Source organism: Dermochelys coriacea, chromosome 23 (genome assembly GCF_009764565.3).
Source record: "Dermochelys coriacea isolate rDerCor1 chromosome 23, rDerCor1.pri.v4, whole genome shotgun sequence".
Taxonomy (NCBI): Eukaryota; Metazoa; Chordata; order Testudines; family Dermochelyidae; genus Dermochelys; species Dermochelys coriacea.
Window position 1 is genome coordinate 2,936,624 of NC_050090.1, and position 18,804 is coordinate 2,955,427.

At 58.8% G+C, this 18,804-nt stretch overlaps 2 protein-coding genes across 4 annotated transcripts; one reads left to right on the forward strand and one right to left on the reverse strand.

Moving 5' to 3' along the window:
- The first annotated feature begins 3,189 nt into the window (after positions 1-3,189).
- NFKBIB (NFKB inhibitor beta) lies at positions 3,190-11,231 on the forward strand. 2 transcript variants are annotated; one of them, XR_006276768.1, is made up of 7 exons: positions 3,190-3,775; positions 4,529-4,634; positions 5,535-5,763; positions 6,401-6,489; positions 6,610-6,843; positions 7,928-8,384; positions 10,752-11,231. XR_006276768.1 is itself a non-coding variant. In XM_038381492.2 (6 exons), the coding sequence occupies exons 1-6, from the start codon at positions 3,336-3,338 to the stop codon at positions 7,973-7,975; spliced, it is 1,146 nt and encodes a 381-aa protein (XP_038237420.1). In that variant the 5' UTR covers positions 3,190-3,335; the 3' UTR covers positions 7,976-10,684. The 2 variants fall into 2 exon arrangements, 1 of the variants encoding a protein (XP_038237420.1); XM_038381492.2 differs by lacking the exon at positions 10,752-11,231 and having other exon boundaries at positions 7,928-10,684.
- A 1,772-nt stretch (positions 11,232-13,003) lies between these two features.
- LOC119847097 (proteasome subunit alpha type-6-like) lies at positions 13,004-17,748 on the reverse strand. Of its 2 annotated transcripts, none has more exons than XM_038381494.2 (7): positions 17,588-17,748; positions 16,348-16,442; positions 15,621-15,702; positions 14,453-14,608; positions 13,847-14,022; positions 13,317-13,411; positions 13,004-13,232 (listed from the first exon to the last, which is right to left on the reverse strand). In XM_038381494.2, the coding sequence occupies exons 1-7, from the start codon at positions 17,661-17,663 to the stop codon at positions 13,175-13,177; spliced, it is 738 nt and encodes a 245-aa protein (XP_038237422.1). In that variant the 5' UTR covers positions 17,664-17,748; the 3' UTR covers positions 13,004-13,174. The 2 variants fall into 2 exon arrangements, with proteins under 2 accessions (XP_038237422.1, XP_038237423.1); XM_038381495.2 differs by having other exon boundaries at positions 16,348-16,537; positions 17,588-17,719.
- Positions 17,749-18,804: the final 1,056 nt, after the last annotated feature.

The window sequence follows — 18,804 nt, forward strand, 5'->3', positions numbered from 1 at the left end:
ACAACTCCCAGCGTGCCCCGCGCCTCGCCCCCTTTCCCCAGCGTGCCCCGCGCCCCAGGACTACAACTCCCAGCGTGCCCCGCGCCTCGCCCCCTTTCCCCAGCGTGCCCCGCGCCCCAGGACTACAGCTCCCAGCCTGCCCCCGCCCCAGGACTACAGCTCCCAGCCTGCCCCGCGCCTCGCCCCCTTTCCCCATCCTGCCCCCGCCCCAGGACTACAGCTCCCAGCCTGCCCAGCGCCTCCCCCCCTTTCCCCAGCATGCCCCACGCCCCAGGACTACAGCTCCCAGCGTGCCCCTCGCCTCGCCCCCTTTCCCCAGCCTGCCCCCGCCCCAGGACTACAGCTCCCAGCGTGCCCCGCGCCTCGCCCCTTTCCCCAGCCTGCCCCCTCCCCAGGACTACAGCTCCCAGCCTGCCCCGCGCCCCAGGACTACAACTCGCAGCCTGCCCCGCGCCCCAGGACTACAGCTCCCAGCCTGCCCCCGCCCCCTTTCCCCAGCCTGCCCCCGCCCCAGGACTACAACTCCCAGCGTGCCCCGCGTCCCGCCCCCCTTTCCCCAGCGTGCCCCGCGCCCCAGGACTACAACTCCCAGCGTGCCCGGCGCCTCGCCCCCTTTCCCCAGCCTGCCCCCGCCCCAGGACTACAGCTCCCAGCCTGCCCAGTGCCTCGCCCCCTTTCCCCAGCCTGCCCCCGCCCCAGGACTACAACTCCCAGCGTGCCCCGCGTCCCGCCCCCTTTCTTCAGGGTGCCCCGCGCCCCAGGACTACGGCTCCCAGCCTGCCCAGCGCCTCGCCCCCTTTCCCCAGCGTGCCCCGCGCCCCAGGACTACGGCTCCCAGCCTGCCCAGCGCCTCGCCCCCTTTCCCCAGCCTGCCCCCGCCCCAGGACTACAACTCCCAGCGTGCCGCGCCCCCTTTTCCCAGCCTGCCCCTGCCCCAGGACTACAGCTCCCAGCCTGCCCAGCGCCTCGCCCCCTTTCCCCAGCCTGCCCCCGCCCCAGGACTACAACTCCCAGCGTGCCCCGCGCCTCGCCCCCTTTCCCCAGCCTGCCCCCACCCCAGGACTACAGCTCCCAGCCTGCCCAGCGCCTTGCCCCCTTTTCCCAGCCTGCCCCCGCCCCAGGACTACAGCTCCCAGCCTGCCGAGCGCCTCGCCCCCTTTCCCCAGCCTGCCCCCCGCCCCAGGACTACAGCTCCCAGCTTGCCCCGCGCCCCAGGACTACAACTCCCAGCATGCCCCGCGCCTCGTCCCCTTTCCCCAGCGTGCCCCCGCCCCAGGACTACAGCTCCCAGCCTGCCCCGCGCCCCAGGACTACAGCTCCCAGCGTGCCCCGCCCCCTTTTCCCAGCCTGCCCCCGTCCCAGCACTACAGCTCCCAGCCTGCCCCGCTTCCGAGGACTACAGCTCCCAGCCTGCCCCGCGCCCCAGGACTACAGCTCCCAGCCTGCCCCGCGCCCCAGGACTACAGCTCTCAGCTTGCCCCGCGCCCCAGGACTACGGCTCCCAGCCTGCCCAGCGCCTCGCCCCCTTTTCCCAGCATGCCCCGCGCCCCAGGACTACAGCTCCCAGCCTGCCCAGCGCCTCGCCCCCTTTCCCCAGCCTGCCCCCACCCCAGGACTACAGCTCCCAGCCTGCCCCGCTTCCGAGGACTACAGCTCCCAGCCTGCCCCGCGCCCCAGGACTACAGCTCCCAGCTTGCCCCCGCCCCAGGACTACAGCTCCCAGCGTGCCCCGCGCCTCGGCCCCTTTCCCCAGCCTGCCCCCGCCCCAGGACTACAACTCCCAGCGTGCCCCTCGCCTCGCCCCCTTTCCCCAGCCTGCCCCCGCCCCAGGACTACAGCTCCCAGCGTGCCCCGCGCCTCGCCCCCTTTCCCCAGCCTGCCCCCGCCCCAGGACTACAGCTCCCAGCTTGCCCCCGCCCCAGGACTACAGCTCCCAGCCTGCCCCGCGCCTCGCCCCCTTTCCCCAGCCTGCCCCCGCCCCAGGACTACAGCTCCCAGCTTGCCCCGCGCCCCAGGACTACAGCTCCCAGCCTGCCCAGCGCCTCGCCCCCTTTCCCCAGCGTGCCCCCGCCCCAGGACTACAGCTCCCAGCCTGCCCCGCGCCCCAGGACTACAGCTCCCAGCCTGCCCCGCGCCTCGCCCCCTTTCCCCAGCCTGCCCCCGCCCCAGGACTACAGCTCCCAGCTTGCCCCCGCCCCAGGACTACAGCTCCCAGCCTGCCCAGCGCCTCGCCCCCTTTCCCCAGCGTGCCCCCGCCCCAGGACTACAACTCCCAGCGTGCCCCTCGCCTCGCCCCCTTTCCCCAGCCTGCCCCCGCCCCAGGACTAGAGCTCCCAGCCTGCCCCGCGCCCCAGGACTACAGCTCCCAGCCTGCCCCGCGCCCCAGGACTAGAGCTCCCAACCTGCCCCGCGCCCCAGGACTACAGCTCCCAGCTTGCCCCGCGCCCCAGGACTACAACTCCCAGCATGCCCCGCGCCTCGTCCCCTTTCCCCAGCGTGCCCCCGCCCCAGGACTACAGCTCCCAGCTTGCCCCCGCCCCAGGACTACAGCTCCCAGCCTGCCCAGCGCCTCGCCCCCTTTCCCCAGCGTGCCCCCGCCCCAGGACTACAACTCCCAGCGTGCCCCTCGCCTCGCCCCCTTTTCCCCAGCCTGCCCCCGCCCCAGGACTAGAGCTCCCAGCCTGCCCCGCGCCCCAGGACTACAGCTCCCAGCCTGCCCCGCGCCCCAGGACTAGAGCTCCCAACCTGCCCCGCGCCCCAGGACTACAGCTCCCAGCTTGCCCCGCGCCCCAGGACTACAACTCCCAGCATGCCCAGCGCCTCGCCCCCTTTCCCCAGCGTGCCCCCGCCCCAGGACTACAACTCCCAGCGTGCCCCGCGCCTCGGCCCCTTTCCCCAGCCTGCCCCCGCCCCAGGACTACAACTCCCAGCGTGCCCCTCGCCTCGCCCCCTTTCCCCAGCCTGCCCCCGCCCCAGGACTACAGCTCCCAGTTTGCCCCCGCCCCAGGACTACAACTCCCAGCGTGCCCCGCGCCTCGGCCCCTTTCCCCAGCCTGCCCCCGCCCCAGGACTACAACTCCCAGCATGCCCCGCGCCTCGTCCCCTTTCCCCAGCGTGCCCCCGCCCCAGGACTACAGCTCCCAGCCTGCCCCGCGCCCCAGGACTACAGCTCCCAGCCTGCCCCCGCCCCAGGGCGCCCGGCGGGGATTGGCTGGGGCGCGGGGAATTCCCGGGCCCCGAGATCCCCTCGGCGGGCGCAGCCGGAGCCAGCGGCGCCGGGCCGGGCATGGCAGCGGCGCGCCGCGGGCCGCAGGGTTAGGGCGGGTCCCACAGTCATGGCGGCGCTGCAGCCGCGGGCCCCGCCGGCCGCGCTCGGGGAGGCCAAGCGGCCGGAGGCGGGCGAGGACTGGTGCGACAGCGGCCTGGGCTCCCTGAGCGAGGGGCAGCTGAGCCAGATCCAGGACGGCCTGGGGGCCCCCCAGGAGAAGCCCCCGCTCCCCGCCACGGGCCTCCCCGTGACCCCTGAGCCCTGCCCCGGGGGGCGCCCCGTGACCCCCGAGGCCTGCGCGCCGGTCTCCGAGCGCCTGGACTCTGCCCTGGGCGAGGAGGAAGCCGGCTGGGGGGCGGCCGTGGGGCAGGCGGTGGGGGCGCTCGCCCAGGGCGTGGGGGCCGTGCGGCTCGGGGACCCCGCGCCCGGGGCCGGGGAGGCGCCGGCGGCGGCCCCCGGGGCCTGGCTGCGCCACGTCCTGGGCTTCGTGACCGAGGAGGGGGATACGTAAGTGTGCGGGCGCCTGCTTTGTTCGCCCCCCCCCCGGGGCCGCCCTCTGGCTTCGGCGTCCCCCCCCCCGCCGGCCAGGCCCCCTCTCGCCGCAGCCCCCTCCTCGGATGGCGGGGGCCCTGTCCCGGGAACGGCCCCGGCTCGGGCCCCGTTCTCCCCCCCGCCCCGTCTCCAAAACGGGGCCCCGGCCTGGGGGCGGCCTTATGTGGAAGCCAAGTCTGGGGCCGCGCCCCTCGGACAGCTGGGCTCCAGCCGGGCGCTCCCGTCCTAACTTCGCATTTTGGCCGTGAAAGTGCAGCATGGGGGGGGTCTGAGTCGTTGGCTCCCCCCGTGCGCCTCGGTCCTGGCCCACAGCCTGCTCTCTGCTCTAGTTTCGGACTTCGGACACGCCACTTTGTTGATGTGCTTGAGCCCTAAACTGCAGACCCCCCCCTGCTATGTCAGTGCTGTCTCCTCTGACCGTGGCCCTCAATCCCTGGCCTCTGGGTCCCGGGACGCTTTAGACGGCATCTGCAACTCGGTCCCCGCTGGCAGCTTTTGCCGTTGCCCACACTCGTACAAGATTTGCCCTATGGCCTCCCTGCTATATCCCCAGCTCCTTGGTACGTGCTCTCTCTTTGCTGACTAAATCCATTCCTCTGCTTGCTTATCGCGTCGCTTCGCTTCCCTTTCAGGTGCGGTATTTTCGGCCAGTTGCGCGGTACCGCTTTTTCATTTTGCTTGGAGTGGTATCTGTTCTTCTCTCCCCAGAGCTCTCCACCTGGCTGTGATTCACGAACACGAGGCCTTTCTGGATTCTATCTTGCAGTACACGGCTGGGACGGAATACTTGGATCTGCAGAACGACCTGGGCCAGGTTGGGCCGAGACTGGAGCATTTTCTGTCTGTATCATCCTCCATTTTCCAGTGGGGAAATTGAGGCACGAGGGGGCAAATTGGCTTGCCTGAAGATTCCACAGCAAGTCGGGGGGGGCAGAACTCGGGAGTACTGGCTCCCAGTCTGGTCCCTGCACGATGCCACCTCCTTTATGGAATGCTTGGGGTGCTGGTTAGAAAATGAAACAACCCCATGTTAAAAACCCCTCAGCATCTTAAAGGACTTGTGGGAGGAGGGAAGAGTGTTTCAGAGCACAACAATCTCTTTGGGGCAGGGACTGTTCCTAGCTTTGTGTGTGTTCTGCACCTAGCAGGATAGAGTCCCAACCTGATGGAGATGCTACTGCAAAATAAGTGTTGACAGGGGTTGACATCAAAACACATCTGCCCCTTTTGTGGCAGGGGGATGGGGAGCAAGTGGGGGGGTTTGACAGCAGTGGACCAAAGCACATACGGAGTCAGGGAAGGCTTTGTTTCAGGACATCAGCTGATCTGCACTCATTCTGGGGTCTTCGCTCATCCCAGGCAGATAAACTGACTTCCATGCAGCTCCTCGTGCACAGGGAGGATATAACCTTGTCCCCTACTGTGCCCGAGTATTACAGGCAGCTTTTGTGAGAATAGTGGATTTACCCTGGTGTCCTTGGCTAAAATTCCTGTCCCTCTTGTGCAGTTGGCTGCTGCCCTCCTGCCCAGAGGTGGCTGCATTTCAGCACTGTTCCTGGGGTATAGGGTTCAAAGCTGTTTGGGAGAAGTTGGGGTGAAAACCACTGAAAGAAGTGATCTCTAGTGCTGTTGATGACGGTAGGGTAGGCCCCTTTTAGGGGAGACCTACCTTGAGCTTTCTCACGCCCCCCCCCCTCTCGCTGCCCTTCTCCAGACGGCACTGCACATCGCAGTCATTCTCGGTGCCTCCAACTTTGTCCGCAAGCTGATGGCAGCCGGGGCGGGGCTCTGCGTGCAGGAGAAAGCTGGCCACACCGCGCTGCACCTGGCATGCCGGGAGGGCTGGCAGGACTGCGCACGGTGGCTCCTGACATCGCTGAGTGGGCACAGGCCCTGCGAGGGGAATGATGCCTGCACTCAGTTGGACTGCACCAATTATGATGGTATGGAGACTCTCGTCACCCACCTGGGAAATGCATTGGGCCTGTTACACATCAGACTTTTGTCATGAGCGTTCTCGCCCTCCTTTCCTTCCCCAGCCAATATGGAGTTGGCATAACAGCCTGGCACCAGCCCAGCTCCCGTGGCCAGAGCATGTTGTGCTCCATCTATGCTCTGCTCCCTCTGAGCCTGTGGAGGACCAAACATAAGTTAGAGCAGCCCTGAGGCTTCTCTAACATACCCAAGAGCCAGAGAACACCAGAATTTGGCCATCACCAAAATGACTTCCTTGCCTGTTTTCCCCAAGTGCAGAAGTGGCTTAACTGAGAGTGAGGCCTGCCACTTTGGGGGTGACAAAAACCAAAAGGCAACATGCTGGATGGATACATAGTCTGTTGTGTAGCCTATAGTTAACCTGTGGAACTCCCTGCTGCCAGACATGACTGGAGCGAAGAAATCAATGAGACTGCTCCATAAAAGATCCCTCTAGTCTTGTCTTCCCCCCCCCCCCCCCATAGCAGGGCGAACAGTCCTCTCGTGCTGCCATGACAGCAGCCAGCTGGTCCACCAATAGGTTGCTAGGTGGCCTGAGGGAGACAGAAATCAACTTGTAGGGTTGACCACTCTTGATTTCCACAGGTTACACGCCGCTGCATGTGGCTGTCCTGCGGAAAGACCTCGAAGTGGTCAAGCTCCTTGTGGGTGCCGGAGCCGATCTCAACAAGGCGGTTAGTACTGGGCGCTGGGGTGGATCGTCTACGGGGAGGGGTGGGAAGAGATCGGAAGGCTTTATCCTTCCCCGAGTACTCCATGGCAGCCTCGCTGACTTGTCTGTCCACCGCTGGCAGGAGCTGAGCTGTGGCCGGAGTCCCCTCCACTTGGCAGTGGAGTCGCAGAGCCCGGAAGTAGTGGAGTGTCTGTTGCGTGCTGGAGCAGACCCGAGGGCCCGGATGTACGTCGGCTACACCCCCATCTATAGCGCCGTACACAGGCCCAACCAAAAGGTCTTGCAGCTTCTCCGGGAGTTCGGCTCAGAGGAGCCCGACTGGGATTCGGAGGAGAGCCTTGCTGAGAGCAGCGACGTGAGTGGGGTGGGGGTGCTGAATTAACCCCACAGGAGGCTGGAGCGCAGCTGCCACCTGGGCGAACCCAGGCCAAGCTTCACCCCTTGCAAGTGTAGCTCATCTCTGTCCTAGAGCAACCCTTCCCCCTCTAGGAGCGATGGGGGACTTGAGGCCTAGACAGCAGTACTGAAAAGCCATTCCCATTCACTAGCTATGTAGCATCCCTCATGTGGAACGAATTGGCAGGTCTCAGCCTGGTTCCTAGTTCGCTCTGCCACTAACCAGCCCCCTCCTGGGTAAGCCTAGTGGACGCTGAAGATCAAACGGGATCCACAGAGACTGAACCCCCCCGCTTAGAATGGGTCCCTCTAAAACACGGTGGAGAAGCTGGCATTGCGATTGGCAGCAGTGCAGACCAAAGGGGTCTTTCACCAGCAGGGGATTCTCGTTTCAAAGGGATTGAGTTCCTCGAGTCTCTGGTCTATTTGGATTAACACAGACCAGGTTACGGGGTGATTGTATTGGTTTGTAAGTACGTACATCGCAGTGCTTAATTTGTAGTAAAAGAGGTGCAATGTTTTTAAACATTCATGACTGACGTGGCAAGCCCTGAGATGCCGGTGCTATGAATTGCCAAGCCTAAAGCCCTAGCACAAATTAAGCACTGCTACGTGGGTGTAAGAAATTTGACAGTAGATGATCTAGCGGTTGGAAATTGAAGCATTCAGACTTGTCTAGCTTCAGGATAGTCCTTAATTTTCCTAGAGCTGTGATGGATTCTCCATCACTGACAATGATTTTAAATCAAAATTGGAGGCCCCCCTCCCTCCCAAATCTGCTGTTGTTCAAACAGCAATTAATTCAGGGCCACTCCAGGGCCTGCGTTTTACAGGAAGTCAGACTTGATCACAGTCGTCCCTTCTTGCCTTAGGCTTTATGAGCCTAATGCAAGAAGGGAAGAAACCTGAACATGGGGCATTGGCAGCAATGGCAGATTTTGTGTGTGTAGTTTTAATCTGGCCCTTCCCACCTGCTGCGTAACAGTCTCTAAACGCCCACACCCCCTTCGATCCCGCCATATCTAAGCTCTCCTGTTTTTCAGGAGGAATACGACGACATCGTCATCAACAGTGGACACTATAAGAACTGACGGGGCCGGGCCGGCATCCCCTGCAGCGTGAGCCATTACCCATTGTGGCAGCGAACCTCTCCGTAAAAGACTCGCGTCCTGCTCTGCCGTTGTGGGAAGAAGTTTGGCAGTGGCTCAATCTCTCCATTCCCAGCTAGTTCCGACTATTTATCCAAAAGCTGCGGTTTCTGGCAATGCTCAGTATAAAGCTCCTGCTACTTGGAAGCGGTAGCCACAGTTCACCAGGGCCTTGATCTAATCCGTTTATCTTTCCCCCTCTCCCTTGTTCGTTTTCTTCTGTGTTTCTTAGCTTAGTCAGTTTATATCGAGTTATTTTGATTACGTTAAAATAAAAAAATGGTATTTCAGCACCTGCTGCTCTTTGCAGTCGCAGCTGGGATGGATTGTCGGCAGGATTCCTCTGCTCACTGTATCCTTTGCCCTGTCGAGCCACTTGTCCTTTGCATTCGAAGCGGGAGCGTCATCCCTACCTATGCAAGGGGTCCTGCTGGAGTCCACAGATGCTGTTCACATAACCAAGCAATTTGGGTCAGTGTGGAGCTGCACAGAATGTGTCACATTTCCGGCTGGGTTTTAGCTGTCTTTCAAATGCCTTGGGCCTGTTTGCTTTTATCTTGAGAAGCACTGAGCACCGCCTAAGTCCAGTTGGATTTAGTACTTGGGAACAGCTAAAAAGAATCCGACCCTATCTAAGCAGCTAAATGAGGTGGATGGATTTTCACGAGCGCCGTGCAGCCCTGGTCTCCTCCTGCAGCCGTAAGGCCGAGGATCGGTGGGTGCTCTTGAAAATCTGAGCCTCTGCTAGCGTTTAGGATCTATCAGCCGAGTCAGGGCAAGAGCTCCGGTGTAGGGTAGGTGGATTGAAACAGGCAGGGTCGGGGAGGAATTCACAGGAGGTGCAGATGAGAGATGAGGCTGGTGGAAAGAATGGGGGTGGGGTCTGTTATGAGCAGAGGGAGTGACAGAGTGAGGAAGAGGAGGGAAGAGAGGCCAAAGAGTGAGACCTTTTAGATCTCAAAGGTGGGGGCGAGAGGTTAGAAAGAGTCAAGGTGTGTTTGGAGCTGTCTGATTTGGGTCAGACATGGAGAAGGAGGGACGGTGCCTGTGCCCTGTCTGGTGTAGGAACCGCGCGTCTCTTGTACCTGTGTATAGGGTCCAAGATGCATCTGTGTCCATACGGGCCAATCTTGGCTTTTTAGCAGCTCAGCCAGTACTGCAGGGTGGGACCATCTTCATTCCTTTCCCCAAGGAGTCGGTTTTCTTCCTCGGTGCCCGCTGACTGGCTGTAAAGCCTTGTTCATGGTATCCTCGGCGCTGGGTGTCAATGAGGTCTCTTCTGGAGCTGTGTGGGAAGCAGTTTTCCCATCCCATAACGTTTTTAGAGATCAACAAATTTGCCTGCTCCAAATTGGGCTGAAAACTCCCACCTCGGCCTTTCACAAGCGGAACGGCTGAAAATAATTTCATTTGCGTTGTTAGATTTTGATCGTTCTGTCGTCTGAATTTATTCATTTCAAAACCAAAAGTTGTTTTGATGACAAAACTGGAAACTTGTTGAAACAGGATGGCTTCACCCCCAACACTCCCTCAATGTTTTGAATTGAGCAAGTCAGCCAAAGCGGCCCTGTTCACAAGTAGCTTTGGCTCTGACAAATTGATGTGGGTTTTTTTCCAGGGGGAAAAATGGTTTGTCAAATTCCCAACTAGCTCTGATCTTTGTGTCTAATGCCATGGAGATGGGACCGCTGGGTGCTGTGCTGTGCTGTCTGAAATTGCTTCTGTTTGCCGGGCGGGCGGGGAACGGGGTAATTTTGTAAGAGCTGCCCTAGGCAGACCTGTGACTTGATTTAGAAACTGGCTGCATTAGTTACAGATAGTTTATTAGTAAGACCTACTTCCTCCCCCCCCCCCCATTCCATTTGTGGTTTGGAAAGGTGTGGGGAGAAAGGATCTAATTCTAAACAAAATCCTCCTCATTCAACGAGGCTGCTGTTTTCTCCTTTACATTCTCATGCGTCTTGTAAATGAAAACACAGGCCAAAATGTAAGGGGAGATTGGGGCTCTCTGTTTTTTAGGGGGCGGGGGTTAATTCTCAAGCTCTGAGCATCTTAATGTGATCTCAGTACCAGGAGGTGGGGGTGGGATAATGAGGTTCTGGATGTGTCTGGGGGGGGGGGGGCCAGAATCAGGAGCCTCCCTAGGAAATGGGGTTGGATTTTTAGTTCACTTGCCCCCGTGCGAAGGACTGAGGGACCTGACTGTTAAGAGTCCATAATACTTTTCCCAGCTCTCAAGTGGACCAGAATTGAGCCCTCTAGGCCTCCGTACTTATTATTAAAGGGCTTACCTAACACACAAGTTGTAGCACTTCAACAACACCTGGCTCTGTGCAGCAGGAGATAACAAGGGAGGTCAGTCTCATTGTCCCCATTTAACAGATGCACAAAGAGTTGCCCACGGTCACCCAGCAGGCCCGTGGTCAAATTGGGAGAAGAACCCAGGTTCACCAAGTCCTCTATGCACTAGATCACACTGCCTCTTTGTGTCTTTCTAGTTAAAGTTGTACAATCCCATCTGTGGGCACGCAGTTATATTGACACAAAGGTGCTTTATTCCCCTCTGGGAAGGGGAATAGGCCTTACCAATATGAGGCACCTTTAGACCAGTCTAACTGTCCACCCTAGCAGTTGTACTGTCTTGCTATCAGTAAAAACAAAAACCGTCGCCCCACAAATGACCTAGTTCTACTGTTACAAACATTGCTGCGTGGATCAGGCCTCAAACCTGGCGTTCTTGGAATGGACAGACCGACGCCCAGCCCCACAAATGGGTTTTGATCCATTGGATGAGGGACACTTTTGTTCACGAGGCTCCTGCCAGGTTAGCTCCCAAAAGCCACCTGCTCCCTGGCTGATTCTTCTCGAACACCACACTGAAGAGGCTGGCTGAAGAAACTCGGCAGCGTTCTTCTTCCAGCGGAAGGGAAATGGCTTTTTCTATGTAAGCGTTGTCTCTTCATTTCCCCAGCTGGCTCTGTGTCTAAAGACCCAGATACCACATCGCTCTCATCCAGTGCGTGTGGGTTTTAAGCTATGTTGTGAGTTTTGTGTGAGCTGTCGTTCAACTTTATACGGTTCTGTGTCTGTGTGTTCTTTCTCCCCACCAGTCTTTGCTTTTGCTGGATCCCGCTCTCTGTATCGTGTATGTTCTTGACCAGTGATGGGGGATGAGATTAAAGTTACTGCTTGACCTATACAGCGTGTCAGGTGTTTATGTGGAGGGCAGGGCGTTTGGACAGAGGACTGGACTCGCTGCATCACTGCCATAGTCCATTTCTAATAATACCTGGTTCTTACATAGCACTTCCCATCCATAGAGCTCAAAGTGCTGCACAAAGGAGGTAAGCAGCATTTTATCCACATTTTACAGACAGGAAAACTGAGGCACAGAAAGGGGACGTGACTTGCCCGAGGTCGTGCACCAGGCCAGTGGCAGAGCTGGGCCTGGAACCCCTGGCTCCTGAGGTCCAGCCCAGCGGTTTACCCGCTAGGCCATGCATGCCTGATCGAGGCCTGCATGCTGCCCCCCATACAGTACGTGCTTCTCTCTCCAGAGTTCTGACTTTGCTACCTTTTCAGTTTCCTCAAATGCTTCCTTTGTTCTTGTGTTGGGAGAAGAGATGCTCCCGATCTCTGTATCCAGGACTTTCACTGGTAGCGTTATGCCCTACTTTGGCCCTGTCTACACCAGGGGCACCCCAGCTGCTGCAGTGGAGATGCTTTATGCGTAGCCAGAAGCAGTTTTTCTGCTGCTGTAGTTAATCTGGGTGGTGGTTGCTGGGTCAACAGAAGAATTCTTCCAGCCACCTAGCTGTATCTAGGGCAGGTATTCAGTTTTTCACACCCCTGCACATGACCCAATGGAAGTGTAGACCACACTTGGCATTGACGGGCAGAGCTATTGCAGCCGAGCTAGTCTGGTATCGTTTGACTTTGTGGGTGGAGTAACTATTCTGGAGTAGAGCCATTTATTCCAGAATCAAGTATCCAAAGTGGGCTGTGATACTGAAATAGCTACGCCAGCCCGTTTTTACCTCCTAAATCCTTCAAAGCCCCTGGAATGTATCTAACATCTAGGCTTTATGCTGGCTCTGCCTAGGGTGATGTCAGCTTATTAGCTCCTACAGAGTGCTGCGTTTTCCAAGCACTCAGAATCCGAGATGAGTCGGGCTGGAAGGGACCTTGGGAGGTCGTCTAGTCCATCCCCGGCCTGGAGGCAGGAGCAAGTCCAACCTGTCCTTAAAACCTTCCAGTGACGGGGATCCCACGACCTTCCTGGGACGCCTGTTCCAGAGCTTCACTCCCCGGAGAGTTGGAAAGTTTGTCCTGATCTCACCTAAATCTCCCTCGCTGCGGATTAAGCCCATTACGGCTTGTCCTCCCTCCCAGTTTTGATTTAAAAACTGCCAGTGGTGGACAGCCCTTAGTAGATTGTTCCAAGCGTTAACTATCCTCTCTGTGAAAAATGTACACCTTGTTTCCAGTCTTAATTTGTCTAGCTTCAATTTCCAGCCATTGGATCGTGTTACACCTTCCTCTGCTAGACTGAAGAGCCCAGTATTAAATGTTTGTTTCCCATGGAGGTACTGATAGCCTGGATCTACTTACCCCTTCGCTTTCTCTTTGTTAAGCTAAAGAGATTATTCTGAGTCTGTCACTTCAAGGCAGGTTTTCTAATCCTTTAATCATTTTTGTGGCTCTTCTCTGACCCCTCTCCAATTTATCAACGTCCTCCTTGAGTTGTGAGCATCAGCACTGGACACAGTATTTGGTTTTACGGGGCTTGCTGCTGCTGCGAAGACTTATGCCCTGGCTTAATGTTACACACATCCCATAAAGATTAAGCATGTGCATCTAAATGCACCTTTTTCCATAACACAGACAAGGCCTGACGGAGAGAGACAGAGAAATCTCATGATTCAGGCCATCAGCGGTCACAGGGGTCAGAAAAGAACTGGACTAGGCGGGTTCTAAATTAAACATTTTAAAAAGCACTGCAGGCTATCATGACATTAGCCCTGCTGTAAGTGGATTACTGTGGGGGAATCCACATGTTAATGTGATAACTAAGATCCAGGCTTTTGAGGGGTCCCTTTCAGAAGTGGTTTCTTGTCCTGAAGGACTCAGTGGTTATTGAGGTCATTCCCGTTCTGCGATGGTGACCAGGTGACGCTCGATCTCATACTCGCTCAGTGTCCTGCAAGCCACCAAGACAGGGTGCTATTAATTCGAGACCGCTCTGGAAATGGGCGGGAGGAACTTGTAGGCCAAGAGGTCTTACCGGAATTGGGGATGCTCTGATGTTACTATCCCCACTTCAATCTCACTGGCCTTGAAGTCCATGGAGAGGACCGTTGATAAGCAAGTAATCGCCAGCTGTCAGCCAAGGAAGAAAAGGAAAAGACTTTTTCTACTTTGCATGCGGTTGACCTGTGGAATTCCCCTCTCGAAAATATCACTGAGACAGATAACATAGGTCCTGAATCTTCCACTGTACGATCTGTGCTAGTTTTTTAAATGGGTCGTGACACCCCTGGACGTAGAATTCAAAACTCTCACCAGACAAGTCACCGCTGAAGGGAGTGTTGCATTGTGGGATTGTTAGTGGGGGACTGCATATACATTCTAGTACCAGCCGGATAGATCTGTACCAGCACAGGGCTCATGTTGCTCCAGGAAGGAGATACATTCACCCAGTCATGTACAGTAATGCACGGTTGTGTGGTAACACACATGTACAGTATTACATCTAGAGTCACATGCACAAGGATGCAAGGAGACATGGGCACATGTGCGCACACACACACTGACCTCTACAGGATCCACAGGTGAGCCCTGTTTCTTCTTCAAGGTCTTCTCCAGGAAGCTGTTAACTTCGGTCTGCTTCACCCCAGCAGTGGTCGCTTTATAGCCACAGTAGTAGCCCGCTGGGTCGCATTTAAACAGCTGGGGCCCCAGTTCCTGGTCGATCCCGATCAGGATCATACCTGCCGACAGAACCGGGAATGGAGGGTTCATGGGAAGGGGTGGGATTCTGTGTCTCAAACCATCCGAACCAGGGGAGTTTGGAGCCAGAGTGTGAAGTGGCCATAAAGGAATAGAGTCAGGGGCAGGGTGGGGGGAGCTCATATGGGTCCACTGGGGTCTTCGGAAAGGGGGAAGGGGGCATTTGGAGAATGGAAAGAAGTTGGCAGGTTTGCTGGGGCAGCCGTGTGGGGGTTAGCAATTAAGGGAGGGCTGAGTTAAGGGGTGGTCAGGGGTTATGGGGCAGGCTGTGAGTGGGGTAGGGGATGGGGGTGATCAGTCATTGAGTGAGCATGGCTAAGTGGGGAACAGATGGAGGTTGGGTAAAGAAGAGGGGTAAATCTGGGTGGGTCCATGTTGGGGGGGAGCTCTCCCCTGCCCCCCATCACTCACAGCAGCCCAGGGGTCTCATCTCGGCGTTCTGCGTGTAGACCTGGGAGATATCAGCCATGCGCCGGCACAGCATCGCCACCGGGATCTCGTAGCCCTTCTTGTACTTCCACTTGGCAGCCTCGTGCCGGGCGCGCTGCACCTGGGACCGGCCGTCGGCTGGGCGGGGAAACGAGCCCCCGTCAAATGAGGCACAAGCACGGGGTGTGTGTGTGTGTGTCTGTGTCTCCCACGCTCCCTGCCACCCCAGGCTGGAGGGTCTAAGTCCTGCTCTGTGTGTGTGTCTGTCTGTCCCCACCGCTAGTGGGAATCAGAGCTGTATCGTTCAATGAGTCCGTTGCTTTCTGCTGGCCGAACAGCTCTCAAACAGGATAAAAGCCCTAACACTGCTACACCCAAGAGTCGTCCTCTTAGAGCCTGGCCGCTGCGGAGCTGGAGGACCAGGGTTCTGACCCCTTGCCGGCTGCCACAGACACCTGGGGCGAGTCACTCCCTCTCTCTAGGCCTCAGTTTTCCCATGTGTAAAACAGGGATAATCACCCTGCCTGTGGCTATTTAGAGAGTGAACTCCTTGGGGCAGGGACTATAACGTGCTCTTGTCTGGGCAGTGCCCATCATAACAGGGGCCCTGATCTCAGTGTGTGTGTGGGGGGCGGGGAGGGGGGTCTGGGCAGCGCCCGGCAAATAGGGCCCTGATCTCAGTTGGGGGGAGGATCTAGGCAGCACTACATGGGCCCTGGTCTTGACGGAGGGGCCCACAACACGGGCCCTGATCTCAGCTTGTGGCCCCTAGGCGCTGCCGTAATACCATGTGTTTGAGATCTCAGTGCATCCAGGCTAGCGTGTTTCTAGAGGAGAAAAACTTGCTGGGCAGCCTGACGAGATCACCCCACGCACCTTGCTCTCTAGATCCAGACTTTAGGGCAGCCAGCGTAAGTGTCTCCGGGTCAGATCTAGATCTGGTTTCAGGCCGCCACATGGGAGGATGTGGGGGATTGAACCAGCGAACTCCAGAGCGAGAAGGTGGAGGGGCAGGGCCCAGGCCCTGTTCCGGGTGCGGTCCCAGACTCGTACCCCGCATGGACGGGCGCAGAGCAGGAGTCACCAGGAATTGCTAACGCCAGTTCAGGATTCATCCCCGGGAGGGAACCAGAGCCCGGCCCCGGCTTACCGCTCATGCCAGTCATGGCGCAGCCGATGGTCTCCGTCAAGCGATACAGGTTGGTGACCGTGCTGGGATCCAGGAGCTTATCCTAGGGGTGGGAGTGAAGACACCAACGCCGGGTGATTTCCCTTCCCCCTGCAGTGCAGGACGTGCCGGCCTGTCACCTGCTGCCCCGGGGGGTCAGGCTGGAGGGAGGTTGCCCCGGGGCCCAGGTGGAAATTGCCCCTGCATCCTACGGCTGGACCTGCTCATCCCTAGGCTTCATGTGCCGAGCCGGGTGGGAGCCTCCAGAGAAATCAGGCAGGGAGCGGGGGGCAGGGGCAGTCAGCGCTGGCCCCACTGTGGCACTAGGGGGCGCTGTGCAGCAGGGAGCAGGGCAGGAGGCTCAGCAGGGGGCGCTCTCCCCATCCAGTCTGTGCTGACCCCAGTGTGGCACTAGGGGGCGCTGTGCTCCAGCAGTGGGTGCTTTCTCCACACAGCACTCACAGCCCCCCCCCCCCAAGCTGATTGTGGCACATGATGGGTGAGAGCCCAGGCATGAGCCTTGGGGTTCTGGCCCAACTCCAGCTCTTGCGCCCGTGTTCTTGCTCCCCACACGGCGGGTTCAGCTGGCCCAAGGATCGGGGCCGCCAGCAAAGAGCCAAGGCTGCCTTCGTTAATGCAGGGCTCCATGGGCCCGCCTGACCCCCACCCCCCGATCTCCGGCCTCTCCCCCGACACGCTGGGCTCCTACCGGCACTTTTTTCTGGGTGACCATGGCCACAGAGTCCTCCCCCCTCACGGCCACGGTGGTCAGCCCCCCCTGGCTGATGGCTTTGAAGGCATATTCTGCAACCGGAGACAGCAATCGGTAAATGGAAGAAGAGAGAGGGAGGTGCTGGCACTTCTCAAGGGCTTTCCATCAGGGCTTCACAGACAAAAACCTGCATGCAGGTGCATGGGGAAACTGAGGCAAATCAGTATGATGTTGGGAATAGAGCCCAGGAGTCCTGATTCCCAGCCCCGCCCCGTCCTAATCCACTCTAGATCCCCTCCCCTCCCAGACTCAGGCATGGAATCCAGGAGTCCTGACTCCTAATTCCCCAGCTCTAACCACTAGACTGGAGTGAGCGAACTTAGTGGCCTGAGGGCCACATCTGGGAATAGAAATTGTATGGTGAGCCATGAATGCTCACAGAATTGGGGTTGCGGTGCGGGAGGGGGCTCTGGGCTGGGGGAGTAGGGTGCGGGGGGAATGTGGGGGGGGGATGAAGGCTCCGGCTGCGGGTGGGGCTGTGGATGAGGAGTTTCGGGTGTAGGAGGGTGCTCTGGGCTGGGACCGAGGGGTTTGGAAGGCAGGAGGAGGATCAGGGCTGGGGCAGGGGGTTGGGGTGTGCGGAGAAGCTCAGGGGTGCAGGCTCTGGGTGGTGCACCCACCCTGCTGCAGCTCCCATTGGAGCGCCGGAAGGGGCCATTGGAGCACGTAGGAGCCGGAGGGGGGCCATGATGCTGCTTCTTGGAGCCGCGTGGAGTGGTCCCGGACCCTGCTCCTGGGCTGGGGGAGCGCAGGAGCAGGGCAAGCCCCAGACCCTGCTCCCCAGCAGGAGCTCGAGGGCCGGCTTAAAACAGCTGGTGGGGCCGGATCCAGCCGCGGGCCATAGTTTGCCCACCCTTGCTCTAGCCCCTGCTGCTTCTCAGAACCAGGACCAGCACCCAGGATTTCTGACACCAACCCTGTATTCTAGCTGCTGGACCCCAGTCCCCTCCCAGATCAGGGGACAGAACCCAGGAGTCCTGGCTCCCAGACCCCCCCTGCTCTAAGCACTAGACCCTACTCCCCTCCCAGAGCCAGGGACAGAACCCAGGAGTCCTGTTGATTATTCCAGGCCCCACGCTTGGGAGCAAGGGCGCCAATCCCGCTCTGGCCTCAATCCCAAGGGATGAGAACGTGCAAACCCCCCACCCCCACCCCAGACAGCACCCCACAGACTGACCCACTTGGTAGAGACGCCCCTCGGGGGAGAAGATGGTGATGTGGCGATCGAAGCCGGCGCTGGACCCACGGGACATTTCGCCGTCCGTCCGGGGGCAGTGGGAGGGAGACAGGCAGACAGGGCCCTCTGCAGAGACACAGACACTCGCCTCTTTCCCTTTCACTTTCAGTTCACCCGTGGAAAGTACCTGCTGGGAAAGGCTGCGTTAATTGGACAGAACTGGATGCTGCAGAGGGGGTGCTGGGAAAATATGGGGGGCGGGTGATCACTGGGGTTGGGGAGTGCAGGGCAGTCAGGAGGGGGTCAGGTTGGGGGTTCACTGGGATGAGGGTGCAGAGCAGCCCAGTGGGTTCAGTTTGGGGTTGCAGCAGCAGGGGGACCATCCTGACCCTGGCATCTGTCACATTTCTGGGCAAACTGCACCTGCATTTCCCACTTCGGGGCCTCCTCGGCCATCACCTCTCTTAGGCAGAGCCCTGCAGCTCTCCCACTCCTGACCGGCGTGTTCCCAGGCTCCGCAGCTCCCTGCCCTGTGCTGGCAATCGCCCAGTGAGCCAGATGGCCTCAACGAGCCAACGGCCACGCTTAGCTCCCGTCTCTGGGGCTACGGGCTGCAGAATGGCCCCACGGTCACCCGCCAGCCCTTTCTCAGCAAGCGCCTTTATTCTGCAGGTCACAGCGTGACGGAGAGAAACCATGTAAACCTACACGCGGGCTAAAAAGCTCCCCAGAGATCCACCCAGCTCCAGCCTCAGGCACATGTCCATCCTTCCAACCCTTCCCTATGGATTGGGGGCCCCCCTGCGGCTCATGATCCGGTGTGTTGCAGGATCAGAAAGCAGGTCCTAGATCAGTTTAAACCCAGGCAATTTAGCCAAAAATCCTTTCTTTGTTTGCTGCTCTCTGGGGAACCCAGTTTTAACCAGTATATGCAAGCCTCCCCAGTGGGGGGTACCTCTCTGGAGTGAATCTGCCTGATCCCTCATAGTCCTTAGCGGGCTGTGATCACCTCCCATGGCATTACAGACCATCCCTGGCCCCCCAATGATACAGAAACCTAAGACAGGGAGATCTCCCCAAGACAGTGCAGCGAATTGCCTTGGCTGTCACAACCCCTCCAAAACCTCAACTCAGCATTAGACCTGAGGCTGCATGTCGCACAGATGCAGGGAAATATCGGGCTGGTCACGTCACCTGGAATCTAGCCGTCTGCCCCA

Excerpts from the sequence above, each read along its gene's own strand:
- NFKBIB (XM_038381492.2), top strand. The coding sequence starts at position 3,336 with ATGGCGGCGCTGCAGCCGCGGGCCCCGCCGGCCGCGCTCGGGGAGGCC. Across the intron at positions 5,764-6,400 it reads GGACTGCACCAATTATGATG|GTTACACGCCGCTGCATGTG; the intron begins GTATGGAGACTC and ends TGATTTCCACAG. Across the intron at positions 6,490-6,609 it reads GAGCCGATCTCAACAAGGCG|GAGCTGAGCTGTGGCCGGAG; the intron begins GTTAGTACTGGG and ends CACCGCTGGCAG.
- LOC119847097 (XM_038381494.2), bottom strand. The coding sequence starts at position 17,663 with ATGTCCCGTGGGTCCAGCGCCGGCTTCGATCGCCACATCACCATCTTC. Across the intron at positions 13,412-13,846 it reads CACCTGTGGATCCTGTAGAG|CTGGCGATTACTTGCTTATC; the intron begins GTCAGTGTGTGT and ends CTTGGCTGACAG. Across the intron at positions 13,233-13,316 it reads TCAGAGCATCCCCAATTCCG|GACACTGAGCGAGTATGAGA; the intron begins GTAAGACCTCTT and ends GGTGGCTTGCAG.